General features: G+C 36.2%; 1 protein-coding gene across 3 annotated transcripts in view; it reads right to left on the bottom strand.

Moving 5' to 3' along the window:
* Positions 1-6,650: 6,650 nt before the first annotated feature.
* LOC142336404 (rab proteins geranylgeranyltransferase component A-like) overlaps positions 6,651-16,697 on the bottom strand; it is a 94,593-nt gene continuing 84,546 nt past the window's right edge. Inside the window, exons 12-18 of one of the 3 annotated variants that reach the window (XR_012758904.1) lie at positions 9,584-9,644; positions 9,413-9,509; positions 9,070-9,171; positions 7,679-7,833; positions 7,115-7,417; positions 6,910-6,987; positions 6,651-6,840 (exon numbers count right to left, since the gene is read on the bottom strand). Coding sequence is in view for 1 of the 3 variants with exons in the window: in XM_075385205.1 (XP_075241320.1) it covers positions 7,166-7,417; positions 7,679-7,833; positions 9,070-9,171; positions 9,413-9,509; positions 9,584-9,644 (667 nt within the window). In the remaining 2 variants the exon portion in view is untranslated. Of the gene's footprint in view, positions 7,418-7,678; positions 7,834-9,069; positions 9,172-9,412; positions 9,510-9,583; positions 9,645-16,697 lie in introns of all 3 variants that reach the window. The other 2 variants (XR_012758903.1, XM_075385205.1) reach the window with 2 other exon arrangements.

The raw sequence follows: 16,697 nt of genomic DNA, 5'->3' as shown, positions 1-16,697 counted from the left end.
TCATTTACATTGTCATAAATGACCAGATAAGTTTACAGTCTATATGTGCGAAATGCATATCTTTCTAGCAGATTAATTATAACCCTCAATAATTGACAACTTTACATCTTAATAATATTGTGTTTTCTGCTTAGCCGCTGCAGAACAGCATTAGGCAACAGCTGACTCTTCTCAGCTGCCATTTTTCGTATTCCCCACATTTCAGACTGGTCTTTTCAAGAGTTTTGCTTTTTTCGGTGACCATGTCCACGTTGTGTCTAAAATGTTCACGTGCAAATCAGCCTTTTCACCCTTCACCTTATCAAGTTACATTTAAATTGTTGTGCCTAGTCAGTCCCACCTCTTATCAGGCTATATAAACCATTTTAAATGAAAAAACAAGCATTAGTTTGTTCACACATGATAATGAGAACAAAAATTTCGTTCAGGTACAAAAGAAAGTTCCTATTCTGGTCCCCATACAATTGATTGTTTCTTCAGCCAGTCCAAACACAAGCATGTTGAGTTTCGTTTTACTTCACATGTTTTTGTTCTCAAGCCTAGTTAAACGCTAAAATTTCCAATCTCTACGAACTGGTAAGCCGACAAAGTAGCCCTTCTGTGCAGAAAAAATCTTGATTAGCCAATACAACCAGTTTGTTGAACACGACTTCAATTACTGCGTTCGCTTTATCAAATTCTGAAAGTTCCTATGTAATCCCCTAGTTTAATGCTGGAAACCTCATCAGATGCTTACACTCATATAAAGCTGAGAATTTAGCTGTCGTATGGAACTGTTCACTCATCTAAATGTGAAATGAAGCATTCTTCTTAAAATTGGATGACTTCTTTTATCACTGTCAAATTAAAAAACTTTTACTTGAATTGGATGGAAGATGCCCCGTCAATATTCTTGTCTCAATCTCTCGCCTTCATCTGGTTGGAGAATACTTACTTGGCGGCGCTCATACAAACTTGTAACACGAACATTTCAATTTGGACAAGTTATCAGGCAAAGTACAACACAAGTTCACGTTCTCATTTCAGCAAGATGCATCAAAACTCGTCCGAATTGCTACGACGTGCACTCATAAATCATATGCAACCCTGACGGTTACCGCCAGCAAGAAAAGTGAAAAAAAATAAACCAAACATTCTTCAGGACTTCTTTGAACTTTCAAAGATTGGCATGCTAAAAAGACAAAAAAATCATTCAAAGTTTTCTATACAAAAAGGTTATTTTTGATTGCCGTCGATCGCCCTGATGGAAAATTTGCTTCAAATACCCTTCAATTAGAGTGGATACACTCAGCTGACTTTATATACTTGAATTAAAGCAAGCAAAAATCAATCTGAAAGTGCAGAAAGCCATTTTGGATTAAGTCACGTATGATCAAAATTTAATCTTTCAAATAAACGAAAAAATTTGCTCCACTAAAAATTGAAAAAGGCCGTCACAAACGCATTTCGTTAAAATTTCGTGCATGAACGAAAAAAAAAGCAGATTTGAAGTGATCGTGACGTCATATGGTCGTAACAAAAACTTTGACGGCGAAAACAACCAAGGCCAATGAAGCCACAGCTATCGCTTTGCGGCTATTAAATAAAAATGTTAAAAGGTTCAACTTCATGTTACTGGTAAGAACAATTAGAGATTCCATCATCATTTTAAAAAATCAGTATGCGTTGCCTTCAGTTGACTGAAAATACTATAAATAAATTAAGCAAAAATCAGGTTAATAGTGAGAAAAAGAATGTGGTAAAAAGTACAAAACCAATATTTGTGGTAAAAAGCGCACTCCGAGTGTTTTTTTACCACAAATAGTCAAGGGCAAATAGCCAAGCCACAAAAACTAATGTCAAGCGCAAATTCATTTACTGGGCCCATTAAAGCTTAAACAAAAGATAGATCTTAATAGAGGGTGATAAAAGGTTCGTAACAAAAACTTTGGAAAGGAAGCAAAAACCAAAAAACGTCGGACGAAACGCTCTCGAACGACTGGCGATGCAAACGATTAAGAGGCTAAGGAAACTTATATGGTGCATAAACTAGGGTACTCTCGGCGTGTCCGGACAAAATAGTCCCAGACAAAATAGTCCTAACTTGCAAAATAGTCCCAGACAACACACACCCAGGCAAAACAGTTCCAAAAACCAGAAACAAATCCCAAAATTTTACAAATTTTGACTCAACGCATTATTTAACGAAAGCTAATCCCAAAATTAAGCTAAACGGAATCAAATTATCAAAATATTAAAAGGGGACGCAAAACTAGTTGTTAAAATCAATGACAGGTTTAGTTTTAATTGGAAAGCATATAAAAGAAGGCATAACGATGTTTGGCATAACGAAGAAGGCATAACAAAGTTATCACAATTCATAGCTATTTACCTGATCCAGCAGATATTGAAAAGAGAAAATTCCACTCAACGTTAAAAGACAGAGCACCACGATTAAAAGACAGCAGCAATTGCTGACGAGACCCCGCCAAACAAAGTTGATGTCTTATTTGCTGCCCAAAAAGACATCTAGAGAGAAACAAGAAACAGCAGCCAATATTCCAGCAATGAAAAATTGCAGTCACCTTGCCCAGACGAATGTCAGCCAATTTTCAACTGATTTGAAGACAATTAAATCGGCCGATACAACTCTACTGGACAGAGACAAAACCTCGATTTCCGATTGAACAATGGAATTGCTGTGAGCGCATAAAGAAGTGCTATGCCCGAACAAACAATTCTGTGGAACATTAACTTTGTAAAATTGGTCAATATAAAACATCCTCAACAGCCCAAACTGATTGAGATAAGCAAAGACGAACAAAAAAACTCAGATATAATGGTGGAGATAACAGCTAGCCAGCAAGTAAAGAGGCCAAAGAAAGCAAATTACGCAAAAAATGATGCAAATTTACAAGAACTTGTTCAAAAGTACCAGCATCAGAATATGATAGATTTTTTGGAAGTCTGAAGTTATAATATCAAACTCTAACAGGTGTTGCTTTTGTTATTGTAATCCTTTAGTTTCTGTAATTCAATTCACTCATTTTCTATTAAAATTTTTCAAGTTTAAAAACAACGCTAGTAGCGATTTGATTATTGCAAAAAGTCGATCATGAACTAGCTTCTCATATTCTCCTCTCTCACAACAACCCGTGGCCGGGTTCTCCGGATTTAAACACTTTTCCCAGTTTTTACCACTTCCGATCTGATTTCCCCGCAATTTTTTATTTTTGCGAAAACATTTTTCCCCACTCGGGCTCGAACCAGCGACCTCCGAATGTGCGTCCAGAGCACTTACCACTGCGCACCACGGTGATTTTGATTTTCCGACTTCAAAGCTTTCAAGATGGAAGCTCCAATTCTTTTTGATCTGCCTACCGAGCGCTTTCAGCGGACTGTTTTGTCTGGGGCTGTTTTGCCTGTTTTCTTCGGACTATTTTGTCTGGGACTATTTTGCAATTTAGGACTCTTTTGTCTGGGACTGTTTTGTCTGTTCACTACTTTGAGACTATTTTAGGACTATTTGCAAAATTGAAAATTTTGGGACTATTTTTTTTAGTTTTTGGAATTGTTTTGAAACTGTCGGATGTCGGTAGGGGATAACCATTACGCTACCCGTGCTTTGTACGGATTTTGATCACAATGGTTTTATTTTAGTGACTTAATTTCTATCTAAATACGCTCAATTCAAATTACTCAAATAATCAAAAGTCAAGCGTGAAAAAGTCACCCCAGAAGTGGAACTGAAAGAATGTTAAAGAAGAAAACGATCAAGCAAAATTTTGCATTAAAAACACGTTTACCATAATTGCTTCAAACTTCGTTCGAGAGCAACTGAAAACAGACATTAAAATGAATATATTCACATCTTCATAAGAGTCCAATTAGTTGATGAATAATAATAAAACTTCCCTCACAGAACTCCTTACTTTACCATAAAATCGTTTTTTCTTTGTCAATTATAAAGAAATCTGACAAAAGTCCTTAAAAATACACAAACACGGCCCGATCGATCACTTTCTTTACTGAATCGATAAACCTCAATCAGAGTTGCACATGATTCTACTGAAACTGCGTACGCTTTGTTGTTTGGTTCTCCAAGTAGCAATTATTTAAAAATTATATAGCTCACAAATATATCTTACAGTTGGCCAATTTTTTTATGCAATGAAACAAAGGCCAATTGTTTAAGCAATCAAATTTCCTTCGGGAAAAACAGATATTAAGTTCAAATTTAAAGCATACTGTACTTGTCAGTGTACTTTACTTGTTTGACGCTACTGCCTGTGAGAAGAATACGGGTACCTCAAAAAGAATTTAAATTAATGAAATCTGAATTGAAAATTAATTGAAACATCACTCGATCCTAGTCGAGCAATGAATAACATACCCGGCAGATTGCCGGAAAATAGCCGCCGTTGATTCCAATAAGCATGATTGGGATTGAACGAATAGAATATATTGAAAAAAAATTTTTGTACAAAAATATTTTTTAAGTTCGATTTATTTTGATGGCATTTCGTAGTTGAACATACTTCTGTTTCTTAGAGAGAGGCTACAGGGGCTACTATCAACACCAATAAGCATTAGAGGTGGTAACTAAGACTTATAGGAACGACGTTGAAATAGCGGGCATCTAAAATTGGGCTTTATGGGTTTATCCCGTTTCTATTTGTGACTTCAATTTTTTATACCGACTCTGTTCATTTTGAATTGCTTTGCTTAGCAACTGATGTTCAAATTCACTTTTAGCAGAATGAGAGAAGAGAGAAACTAGCCTAGAGAAGTCAAAAAGATTTCACGCAAAATGTCGAAAAAGCGGCAAAATGGTAAAGCGAAAAAAAGTTTGACGAAGTAAAAAAACATAGCCGGAAGAATTCCGGAAGCGACTCGAAGCGTCAAAAATTCACAAACAAAAACCTTAATTGCAGCGAAAACCATTACCTTTTGCATCAAACCTTTAACTCATTACCTCCCCAGGCCTGATCTATAAATTGGTGAAACTTAAAACACTGTCACCGAGAGAAACAAGATGCAGCAAAATTTTATATTATTGAAAACGTTTGGTAACGTCGAAAAAATTCCGAAATAGTCAAAACGGTCAAATAACTGCTCAACTGAAAAACTAACAAGGCCATCAATTGCCCTCAAATAGCTCATGATACTAATCTCAAAAAGATCGCGAAAGCAATCGGCATATAATAATCAAGAAACTACGATAAAATTTTCAAAAAGAATGCTCAAATTTAAGTACCAGAAAATCACTACAAATAGATTTCTAATCACTGCATTTAAGACAAAAACAACACATAGTTCTTGCTTGTTGTACATATGCTAGACAACATGATTTCATACTAATTGCAAAATTAAATTGATCATAGAAGACATAAGCAGCAGAATATTCAAAGGCAAAAAATCGTTTGAATTATTACCAAGGCCGGAAGAAAGTTGCAGTAAACAGTAAGAAGTGGAAATTTTTGAAAAGGATTGCTAGCAAACTCTCAGTACTGCCTTATGTTGAATGACAACAATTGCAAAACAAAGAAATTACGAAAATCTAAGAAAAAGCTGAAATGATTCAATTTCTTAACAACCGAAAAAATCAATACACCGAAAAAAATGTAGGTGTCAGGAAAAAGCTAGAATGATACTAACTAGAATGTGAAGAATATGGACACAATGTAAGGAACACTGTAATTAAAAGACATTCCTGATTTTTGAAAGTAGAAAAAAAAATTTAAAAATCAAGAAAAACGAATATATTTCGTTGTTCATTATTCGAGACCTAGAAAAGATAACGAGTCATCCGATGCAAAGATCTATTCTCCTGAAGAGAACAAAGAATAGGAAAAGGCAGAATTCAAACATAAAAAAATTGAAACATTTTGAAAAAAAGGTCAAAAAATTTTTAATACTGCATTTACGAAAAAGTTTTAAGTGTTTTTCAAAAACTTAACGCCAAAAAAAGATTGATATTGTATTGAAACGAAATTAAAGTCCCTCATGTTGCACAAAAAAATATTTCTTGTGATTAAAACCAAAAAACAAACAAAAAACGGAAAAAAATCGGAAAAAAAACTACCAAAATCGGATTAGCAAATGTACAATTTTATAAAACAAAATTACACCGAGGTAGAAAGAGGCGTTGAGTATATTAATTGTCAAAAGGAAGTTGCCATATTATCTGATTTTTGACAAAAAGACGGTTAGAAGATCCAAAAATGAAGAAATTAATAGAAAAAAGCCAAAAACTAACAAAAAAATCAAGAAATATGTTCCAATTTTGAACTTGAAACTGATTTTCGGGCTCTGCAAAACACTGTGGTATCAATTTCTGAGGTTGAATTTTCAATATAGCATCGAATAAAATTTATTTCTAAAAACCAAATTACAGGCAAAAAAACTGGGCCACTTAGACGAAAAAACGGCTAAAAACGGTTATCTACATGTGCCATTCAGTCAAAAACTACTTTTTAAAGTCAAAGTCATTCACTAAACGCGGCACATGATCAAAAAACTTCTCTCGCTCAGAAAAAATTAGTTCACACGGCAATTTTACTCACTTTCGCTTTTAGGTCAAAACAGCGTCTGAACGAATAGCATTTCCGGTAAAAAAAAACCTTAAGAAAACCAATACTCCTCTTCGAGTCGTAAAAAAAATACGAGCGCAATAATAGCCGGCTGAGAAGATGAGGGCGGCTATTAATAATATTACAATAGAAATTAAGATGAACCTTACTTGTGCTCTTACTTGCTCAGGGCAGGCACAACTTACTTAAGCAAAATGAGAGAGAGAGAGAAAGCAGAAGCACCACACGTTATGAGAGAAGAAAGTCGTCATTCATTCAGTTCACAGTTCTGTAAATAGTAGCAATGATTTCTGATGACATAAATGCTTAAGTTTTGCCAATATGATTCTGAACTGACTTGTAATTCACAATATCAGGTGATACGTCCCTTGTCTGGTCCGCAACAAATTCTGGTGACTGCCACTTTAGGCCTTGTCTGAACACGAGAACAATTCACTTTCAAAGAACTTCAGACCAAAATGATACAAAACTACAGGTCAATCAATTATAATATCCCTGAAACTCAACAAACGCAAGTAATGACAAATCAAGCGATGTCTTACTTCATGGCCGATCGATAAAGCGTCTATCATTGCAATTATTGTTGCCCGCATTCATTCGTTCGATATTTCTTCGACAATTTCATGTTTATGATTTTCAGTCTCCATAGCACACTCCGCCTCAGCTGATTTCTGGGAATTGGAAACGTCACCATCATTTTCAACTGGGATCTCGCAATCCTGAGGCTCCTTCATTAAGTTATCATTGGCCACTTCATTTGGTTCGCCAATAATGACGTCTCCCGGATCCGGTGCCCTCGGCAGGAATTCTTCACTTGGACATATTTGCCTGAAGATGCTTTCGGCCTGAAACCCGATTAAATTAGTGTAAGATCTGGTTCTATTAGCCAAAATCCCGTTACTTCTTAAAAAATTATGTTTTAAACTTCCGTTACCTTCAAAAATATCAGCAAATGAATTGCTTGAAATTATTGGCCCGAAAAGACCGTTATAACAGCAAATTTTGGGAAAATTAGCTCGGAGCTTCGGTCATGTACATAAGAGATCACGATTTCCCATTCTCTGCAAAAGATTTCCCCTAGCCTGGAAGGAAAAGCTATCACTGACCTGCTCAACGCAATGATCGAATTCCAAATCACTGTCTGGACCACTAGTCACAAACAAGTTATCAAACTGTCCATCCTTGTGAGAGGGCGATCTGGTCTCAAGAAAAGTGTATCGGAAGTATAACGACAGCAAGTATTCAGGAACATCAGGATTTTCTGAAATTATCAATATTCCGTAACACGACAAAAAAAACAAACATAGCCAGCAGGTTGCCGGAATAGCTGCGAAAGAATAGATCTGCGTGCCATATAATAGAGATAGAAACAGATACAGATCTAAATTGAAAAAATCGACTCCGCTCAAAAAACTAGGCTAAAAAACATTCAGCGATAAATTAATAAAGCTTGCTAAAATTCAACCTACAGAAGCCTCTTATTGGAGACCTTTGCTGCACAAATCAGTTCCTTTGACCTTAAACAAATTCAAATTAAACTTAAGTTTTAAAGTGCAAAAGTCGTTTTATTGAGTGAGGTAAGTCACGTTTGATCAAAATTTAATCACGCAAATAACCTAAAAACATTCGCTAAAGCGAGTGAGAAATGACGTCACGCGCGCAAATGCCGTTAGTGAGAGAAAGAAGTCATTCAGAAAATTTGACTTTTTCAGCTTTGCTGTGTGAGCAAATGTAAAACGAAAAAGAGCGTCAGACGACGAAACAAAAAAAAACATAGCAGGACAAGTCCTGACGTACAATTCAAAGAATTTTCATTGACTAAACAGAAAACTAGACCAAGAACGGACTATGAATAGATTGGGAAAACCATTTAGAAAAAAATCCGATCCAAAAAATTGAAAAAACCGTAAAAATCAAAGTGAAATTGCCGCATGTGCACAAAAAACCACTAGCGAGAAAGCGAATTTTTGTTCAAACCCCGTTTTCTCACTCTACTTTAAATTTAGATCGAAAAAATTTCACGCCGCAAAACCACTCGCTTTTTCGCTCCACTTCCTGTTTCGGCGTGACCAAAATCAGTACTCCAATTTGACTTCAAAAATCATGAAAATGTGTGAACAGATCTTAAAAAAAAAAGACAGCGCCCCAATACAATTCAAATTCTTTGAATTGTAAAAAACCAAGAGCACCGCAATATAGCTACGCTCAGCTTACAGCTTCGCAGCTATAAAAATTTATGACAGTGAAAATGCATTTTGTTCACCGTCTCCAAATCTTTCCAGTGAACTTACCAGGAACACTTGATTCCAATCCACGGTACTTAATGTGAAAATTGTACATTAACTTAAATTTATTTATCTTACGGAAATCTTACCGTGCCTGTCTAGCATTAATTATTATCTTCAAAAACACTTTATATATTCCTCCTTAAACTTCTGATTCAGCGCTTTGGGATGTCAGAAATGCAAAACAGTAAAAAGTAAAAATTGGAAATTACCGTCTATAGAGTACGGCTGGATTAATCCACTTAAATAAAGGTCAAACTGTTCCCTAGGTGAGAGTAACGGGTCTTCATCTTCCGTCGTAGCCTGCAGTAGATCTGTAATAAGATGACAACTTAGACAAGGAATAACCCGATCTGAAATCATCGAAATTGAACAAAATAACCAGCTTTACCAGCACTTGAAATGTTCACTTTTTACTTCAGAACTTAGCTAACAGACTCATTTTCAAATTGAGAACTTCAAAGGATATCTAGCATCCAATTTTTCTTCAGACAAAAAAAATAAATTTTCTGTTTTAAATTCATGGAAAACCAGCTTAGAATTAACAAAACTCACAAAAGCTCTCGCTAGTTGAGCAGGCCTGTGAAGTTTCTTCAATTATTCGGAGTGGATGTTCTCGGCCCTTCGGAGGAGCTATACTGACCAAGACTACCTATACAAAACAAAGTCAAATTAAATACGACACTGGATGTGATCTATAATCACGGCTACCATTTAAGTGCTCACCGATGCATCTTTCGTAGGATCTAGACGTCTGTTGGTAACAAATATTGCCCGAATATACGATCTAAACACATCAATTCAACTCTGATGTTTTAAACAGAATTCATCGCAGAGCTTATTTCTTATTTTAAATATTCTCTTCAGATATATTTGAAGAAATATGGATACACAAACATATAAGCCAATTAGAAAATCAGGGTAACAATTATGAAACATAACTGAATAACAACGGGCGAATCGCTCTCAAACGACCAGTAAGCGTTTGGCTTCGGTAACAGATTGGGTTTGATGAGACAAGCACAAGGCGGTGCATAAGGGGCGGAGAAAGGGGTGTAATGAGGGGATCAAAACAGCCATTAAGACAATGGTTTTACGTTTTCTCGGCAGCTCCGAAGCCTAGTAGCATAATGGCCGAATAGCAGAGCAGAGCAAAACTCAAAAAGAGCCGTTCAGCGGTTTCTTGCCTTCCTGGCTTTACCTTTCTATCCCATTTTTGAAGGAAGAAACGTTGGAAGTGTCAGACAAAAATCCACCAAGCAAAAAATTGCAAGACAAGACCACGGGTTTAATATAATTGCCACAAACAATGCTTGGGAGCGATTAAACTCGCTGTTTCAATCAAATTGTTGAGCAAAATAATAATTCCGAATGAACTTTAGCGATGTTCTCCAAAGTTTAAACTGTGACTGCCTTTTATAGAAAAATCGTGACATCGTGATGCTAAAACATGACAATGTTAACATTTAAAACATAACCGACTAACGTCAGGCGACTTGCTCTCAAACAACCGGCCGGCGAGCGGTTGGCTTCGTCAGTAGATAGTCTAGCTTTAGCTTAATTGAAGGGGCGTAAGTGAGCGCAGCGGGGGAGGGGGGTGCACAGGGGCTGAAGGGGTGGCAACAGTGGGGGGGGGGGGGGGTGATCTCTAAGAACCGCCCTTCACACCATAAGTATAACTACATTAGTGGTTGACATATACCACTATTAAGATTTAAAGTGCAAAATGGGACCAGTTTCGGTGCACTTTTCATTTGACTTTTAGAATTAAATTGTCAAGGGCGTAAACAGCCACAAAAAGTCAAGGGCGTAAAAGTCACTCGAAGCCAAAACGTCAAGCAAAAACTTTGCATTAAAAAGACACACGTTTACAATTATTGCTTCTCTACGAGAGCAATTAAACATATACCCCATAGAATTCCGGAAACAGCCCCACTGCTTACCATTATCCTAACTAGACAAGGAAGAAAATACTTAATGTACAATATTTTAAAACATAACCGATTAACGTCGCGCGAAATGCTCTCAAAAGACCGGCAAGCGATTGGCTTTGTCAATAGCTAGCCACGGTTTATTGAAGCTAGCGCTAGCCTGATTCGACTCTTCAAATTTTAGTTTTCTAGCTTTGTTAGTAAACAAATCAAATAGAAAACTGATAATTAAAAAATTTGCAAAATATTGCAAAATTTAAAAATAAAGCTTCCAGATTTTGCAGTGAAAATGTTCAAAACTATTTGTTCTCTCCTGAGTTATGTCGAATAAACCATCTGCAGGACCTGAAAACTTCGTTGGCCAGTAAGGATAATTAAACTCAGAAAAGGACTAAAACAATGAAAAATTTTGAAAACAATCGCAAATTTTAACAAAAACTTGCTAAAATTCAAGACATTAAAATCTTCAAAGCCATTTAATCATCTCAAAAGACTATCCAGTATCACTATTTTAAGCTTTAATTAGTTTTAATGGCTCAAAAGCCACCATAAACTTGGAAGATGATAAAACATTTCGAAAATTAAAAATTAAATTTTATCAAAAAAGTGCAAAAGCTGGGGTCATTAATATATTGATAACAATTCCATGAATCTAGAAACTATGCGAGAGCTTTTCCTGGAGCCTTTCAGGAGGTCCCTATGACCCTGGTGCCGGAAAAAATGATAAAAATGTCAAAAAGATTAAAAACTTGAAAAAATTGCAAATAATTTTAAAAATTGCTGATCTTAAAATCTTGAAAGACCTTCCATTACATCTAGAAGCTATGCAGTAACCTAAACTCAAACTTTATGAGGTTATGTGGTTGTTGAGGTTGGAGAAACCAAGAAAATGATAAAAAAAATTTCAAAAAACTTGAAAAAAATTAGAAGTTGCAAAAAAACTACTAAAATTAGTGATAAAAGTGGTAACTAATCCATGGCCAACAAACATTTTTTAGTATCTCATTGTCAAACCTCATCTGAATAAATGACAGTTATGACAAATAAACTGACAATAGCGATAATACACTGACAATAAATGTTAAAAAAAATTAAAAACTGCAAGTTTTGTCAAAAAAAACTGCTGAAATTCGTGGTGTTGAAATCTGAAAAAACAATTCATTCCATTTAAAAATTATACAGTACCTACTTTTTAACCCTAGAGGAGGTTTCTCGAGTCTTGCGGCTGGGGAAACCTAAAAACCAACAAGACCTTGAAAAAAATGCAGGTTTTATCAAATAAAATAGATAAAATTTGTCATAAAAAAATGAAAGCTATTCCATGGCAAATAAAATTGTTTCAGTAACTTATTATCATACCTTTAAGGACGTTTTCTGGCCTCTGCATCTGGGAAGAAGTGAATAATGAAAAACATCAAAAAATTGAAAGAATTTGCACGTCTTGTCAAAAAAATGCTAAAATTCGTGAAGTTTGAATGTTGAAACCATTCCAATACCACTAGAAACTATGCAGTAACCTAAAAGAAAACAGTAGAGGAGGTTTATTGACACCAAGGGCTGAAAAACTCAAAAAATGACAAAAATTTTTGAAAAGCCTGAAAAAATTGTGAAAAATAATATAAATATGCGTGTTTTTAGCTATCGGTTGTTCAAACGGAGCCACGGGGGGGGGGGGGGGGGGGGTTGGACCGGGTGGATGATGTAGAGGGAGGTGGGGGGGGGGGGGGGTTGGACCGGGTGGATGATGTAGAGGGAGGTGGGGGGGGGGTGGGCAACAGTTTGGTGGGGGGCAACAGCATGGTGGGGGGATGATGGCAAGAGCGGGGGAGAGGGGTCAACAGTGGGGGTGGGGTGTCTTCAACCTCTAAGAACCGCCCTTTACACGATACGTATAAGTCTCCAAAACAGTTGGAGCTGAAACAGAGCTGAAAAGCTCAAAGAGCACTTATGCCCGCTGGGCGCTACCTGTTTTTCCCGTTTTTGAGGACAAAAGTCGAAAGCGTCAGACGAAAAAATCTGTCAAACGAAAAATCCCTGCGTCCGCAAAAGTGAATAAAATTAATGTCAAAAAAATTGGAAAAATTTGCACGTTTTGTCAAAAAAAGCAAAAAAAATCGTGATGTTAAAATTTTGAAACCATTCCACTACCACTGGAAACTAAGCGGTAACCTAAGATAAAACCCTAGAGGAGGTTTCTTGACACCTAGGGCTGAAAAAACACAAAAATGACAAAAATTTTCAAAAAACTTTAAAAAAATTGCTTAAATTAGTATAAAATTGTGTGTTTATAGCGATCGGTTCTTCATCAATAGCACGGGAGGCGGGGGTGTACACCGGGGGTCTGATGGGGAGGGGATGGGGAACAGTGGAGTGGGGAGTGGGGGCAATAGGGGGGGCAGTGGGGGTGCCGTCAACCTAAGAACCGCCATTCACAACATAAGTAAAAGTCTCCAAAACATTTTGAGCTGAAACAGAGCTGAAACGCTCTAAGAGCACTTAATGCCCTCTGGGCGCTTCCTGTTTATCCCGTTTTTGAGGACGAAAAGTCAATAGCGTCAGACGAAAAATTGGTCAAGCGAAAAATCGCATGAAAAAGAACGGCAGGACTAATATAATTGCTACAAACTTCGTCTGAGAGCAATTAAAAAAAAGGAGAGCGCCTAAACATTAGCCGTTTAAGAGGCTGACGGCGGCTATTAAAAAAGGACCAAAAAAGATTGAAAATCCAAAGAGACACAACCGGTTCTTTGGCAATTCAATACCGTCCGCAATTTGACCCAAATCATGACGAAAAAATAATAAATCAGCGGTTATCGTAAAAGCTTAAAACACCAAATAATTGTGGCGTATAGGAAAATAAGAAATTTAAGATTTTTTAAAATCAATTATGCGTTAAGGTACTAAGAATCACAGTCCTCTTACACCATTTCCTTACCGGGAAGGATTTTGTTGCTACAGATAGCCTCCTCTAACAAACAGCTAGCCCGCAGACTTACGTGTTTCGGAGAAGAGATAGCAACGGATTATGAGCATAAATGAGTTCAGAGACATGTTGAACAACATAATACGGATTTCGAAAATCAACTTGTTTACAAAAAAACGTATTGAAAGAAAATTGATCGGCTCACTTGAATTGTTCCAACATCCACTATTATTATTACCATCCCTCCTTAAAAAGAATCCTTTTATCACATTGGAAGGATGTGGAGTCAGTTGACATTAATATCAGTGTTAAATAATACCAGATAGTATGGTAATACACTCAATTCACAAAATTCAGCTTAAGAAATTATTAGTTTAAGAAAATATGTTGTTAAAAACAATAGAAAACAAATCAGATTGCGACACGTGAAAATTGATCTCGAAAACAAAAAAATGTAAATCAAGACGAAAAACTACGTAGGGCAAAACATGCAAACTCATACGACCTTCAGACCTTTATCAGAAAGCGTAGAGAGAAAGCAGAGAGCCATTCGAACGAAAAGCAAAAAGAGTCAAAGTATTGCAGATTTGGAAACCTCTTTTCATCACCTAAATCATTCCACTGTCAGAGAACCAATAAAAGTTGGCAATGAAAACCATAAGTACTAAAAATTCGAAAAATATATTTCAAAATATTGTCTCAAAGAAGCATGCTAAACAATAGTTATTGACAGCGAAAAAATGTAAGACAAGAAAAAAAGAATCGCAAATTTCAAAACTTTTCTGCAATTCAAGATATTAAAATCTTCAACAACATTTCATCTTGGAGGAGATCTCTTGGATCCTGGTGCCGGAAAAATGATAAAAAAAGTCAAAAAAATTCAACAAACCTAAAAAAATTGCTATTTTTTAATTGCAGATATTAAAATCTCGAAAAACATTCCATTACATCTCGAAGCTATGCAGTAACCAATAATCAAACCCTAAAGGAGGTGGCTCTTGAGGCTGGAGAAACCCAAAAAATGTCAAAAATTTTCAAAAAACTTGAAAAAACGCAAGTTTTATAAAAAAAATTGCTGAAATTCGTTATATTAAAAAAAATGAAAGCTATTCCATGGCAAAAAAATCCTTCAATAACTTATTATCAAACCTTTAAGGACATTTTCTGGCCCCTGCGTCTGGAAAGACGTGAAAAATGAAAAATAAAGACAAAAAAATTGAAAAATTTTGCACGTTTTGTCAAAAAAATGCAAAAATTCGTGATGTTAAAAAATTTAAACCATTCCACTGCCATTAGAAACTACGCAGTAACCTATTATAAACACCTAGAGGAGGTTCCTTGACACCTAAGGCTGAAAGAACTCAAAAATTGACAAAAACTTTCAAAAAGCTTGAAAAAAATTGTGAAAATTGGTATAAAATTGAGTGTTTTTAGGGAGCGATTGTTCGCAGTTGATCGAGGAGGGGTGGCACTGGGGGGCTGATGGGGAGGGGGTGGGAAACAGTGGGGTGGGAGGGCAACAGCGCGGTGGTGGGTGGGGTCAACAGTGGGGAGGGGTTGTCTTCAACCTCTCAGAACCGCGCTTCACACCATAAGTATAAGTCTCCAAAACAGTTTGAGCTGAAACAGAGCTGAAAGGCTCTATGAGCACTTAATGTCCTCTGGGCGCTTACTGTTTATCCCATTTTTGAGGACGAAACTTCAAAAGCGTCAGACGAAAAATTTGTCAAGCGAAAAATCGCATAAAAAAGACCGGCAGGACTAATATAATTGCTACAAACTTCGATTGAGAGCAATTAATAAAAAAGGAGAGCGCCTAAACAATAGCCATTTAGCCTATTAAAAAAGGACCAAAAAAGATTGAAAATCCAAACAGACAAAAAATATGCACAACCGGTTCTTTGGCAATTCAATACCGTCCGCAATTTGACCGCACTATCGCTCACTTCAACGCTCATTTTCATGTTGCGATGCGAACAAAGTCACCCCTCAAATTAGACTTCAAAAATCATCAAGATGTGTAAACAGATTTCATAAAGCCAGAAGTCTCCGTATTCGACTCCACATGAAAGCTGAAACCTATAAACTTTTTGAAAATTCTTTTCAAGTTGCGACTCCAAAAACAAGGGTTCTCCACATCTTGCGTCCTATTCAAATGTCACTCGAGAGAGAATTCAAAAGGAAACACCGAGAAAATGGAGGAAAAAACGAAAACACAAAATATGGTTACAAAAACTTTTCAGCAAAATTCTCAATTGTTGCCCACCCAACGCTGAAGCATTATGGAAAACTTTCCATTTGACCTTTAGTAGCGATCTGTCGCCAATTGAGCTCAGCTGTCGACACTTCTGCATGATAGAAAATTAGATCACGTAAAACAAAAAAAGGCAATGGCGTAATAGTCAAAACAGTCAAGAAATTTTTGCATAGACTAACACCACTACAATGATTGCTTCAAACTTCGTTAAGAGAAATTGAAAAACCATTTTGCCGGAAAAACTTTAAGACCAAACAAATTTCATATTTAATTTTAAAACTTAAATTAAATGTGATAGACACATTCGTCATAAAAACGAAGGAGAAGGTCGATTGCATTTCCATTGAATTTGTTTGAGCTACTTTTCAATACTCGTAAAAATCTCACAAAGCTGCGACTGAAAACTTGATTCAAATAAGTAGCGACTATTTGGTAGCAAAAATATTTAATTATTTGACATACAATTTCATCACATACATACGCCAGCCACTACAACGTTTCTAAATTTTCTAAATCTTAATTATACAAAGGAAAATTGGGCGGATGCACCTTTTTAATGTACAAAAGTGATTTGATTTTTAAAGTTAGCTTCAGGAGCCCAAATGTCAGGTTTCCGTCGGTGATGAATACGATTTTTGGAATACGATTAAAATAGCAAACAAGAAAATTGGATTCATGGGATCATCTTGGTTTTGTTTTCCAATTCGCTTTCGATACTGACTCGGCTGA

Source organism: Convolutriloba macropyga, chromosome 3 (genome assembly GCF_964194025.1).
Source record: "Convolutriloba macropyga chromosome 3, txConMacr16.3, whole genome shotgun sequence".
Lineage (NCBI taxonomy): Eukaryota > Metazoa > Xenacoelomorpha > Acoela > Convolutidae > Convolutriloba > Convolutriloba macropyga.
The sequence above is the reverse complement of the archived record's forward strand: the minus strand, read 5'-3'. Positions and strand labels throughout refer to the sequence as shown.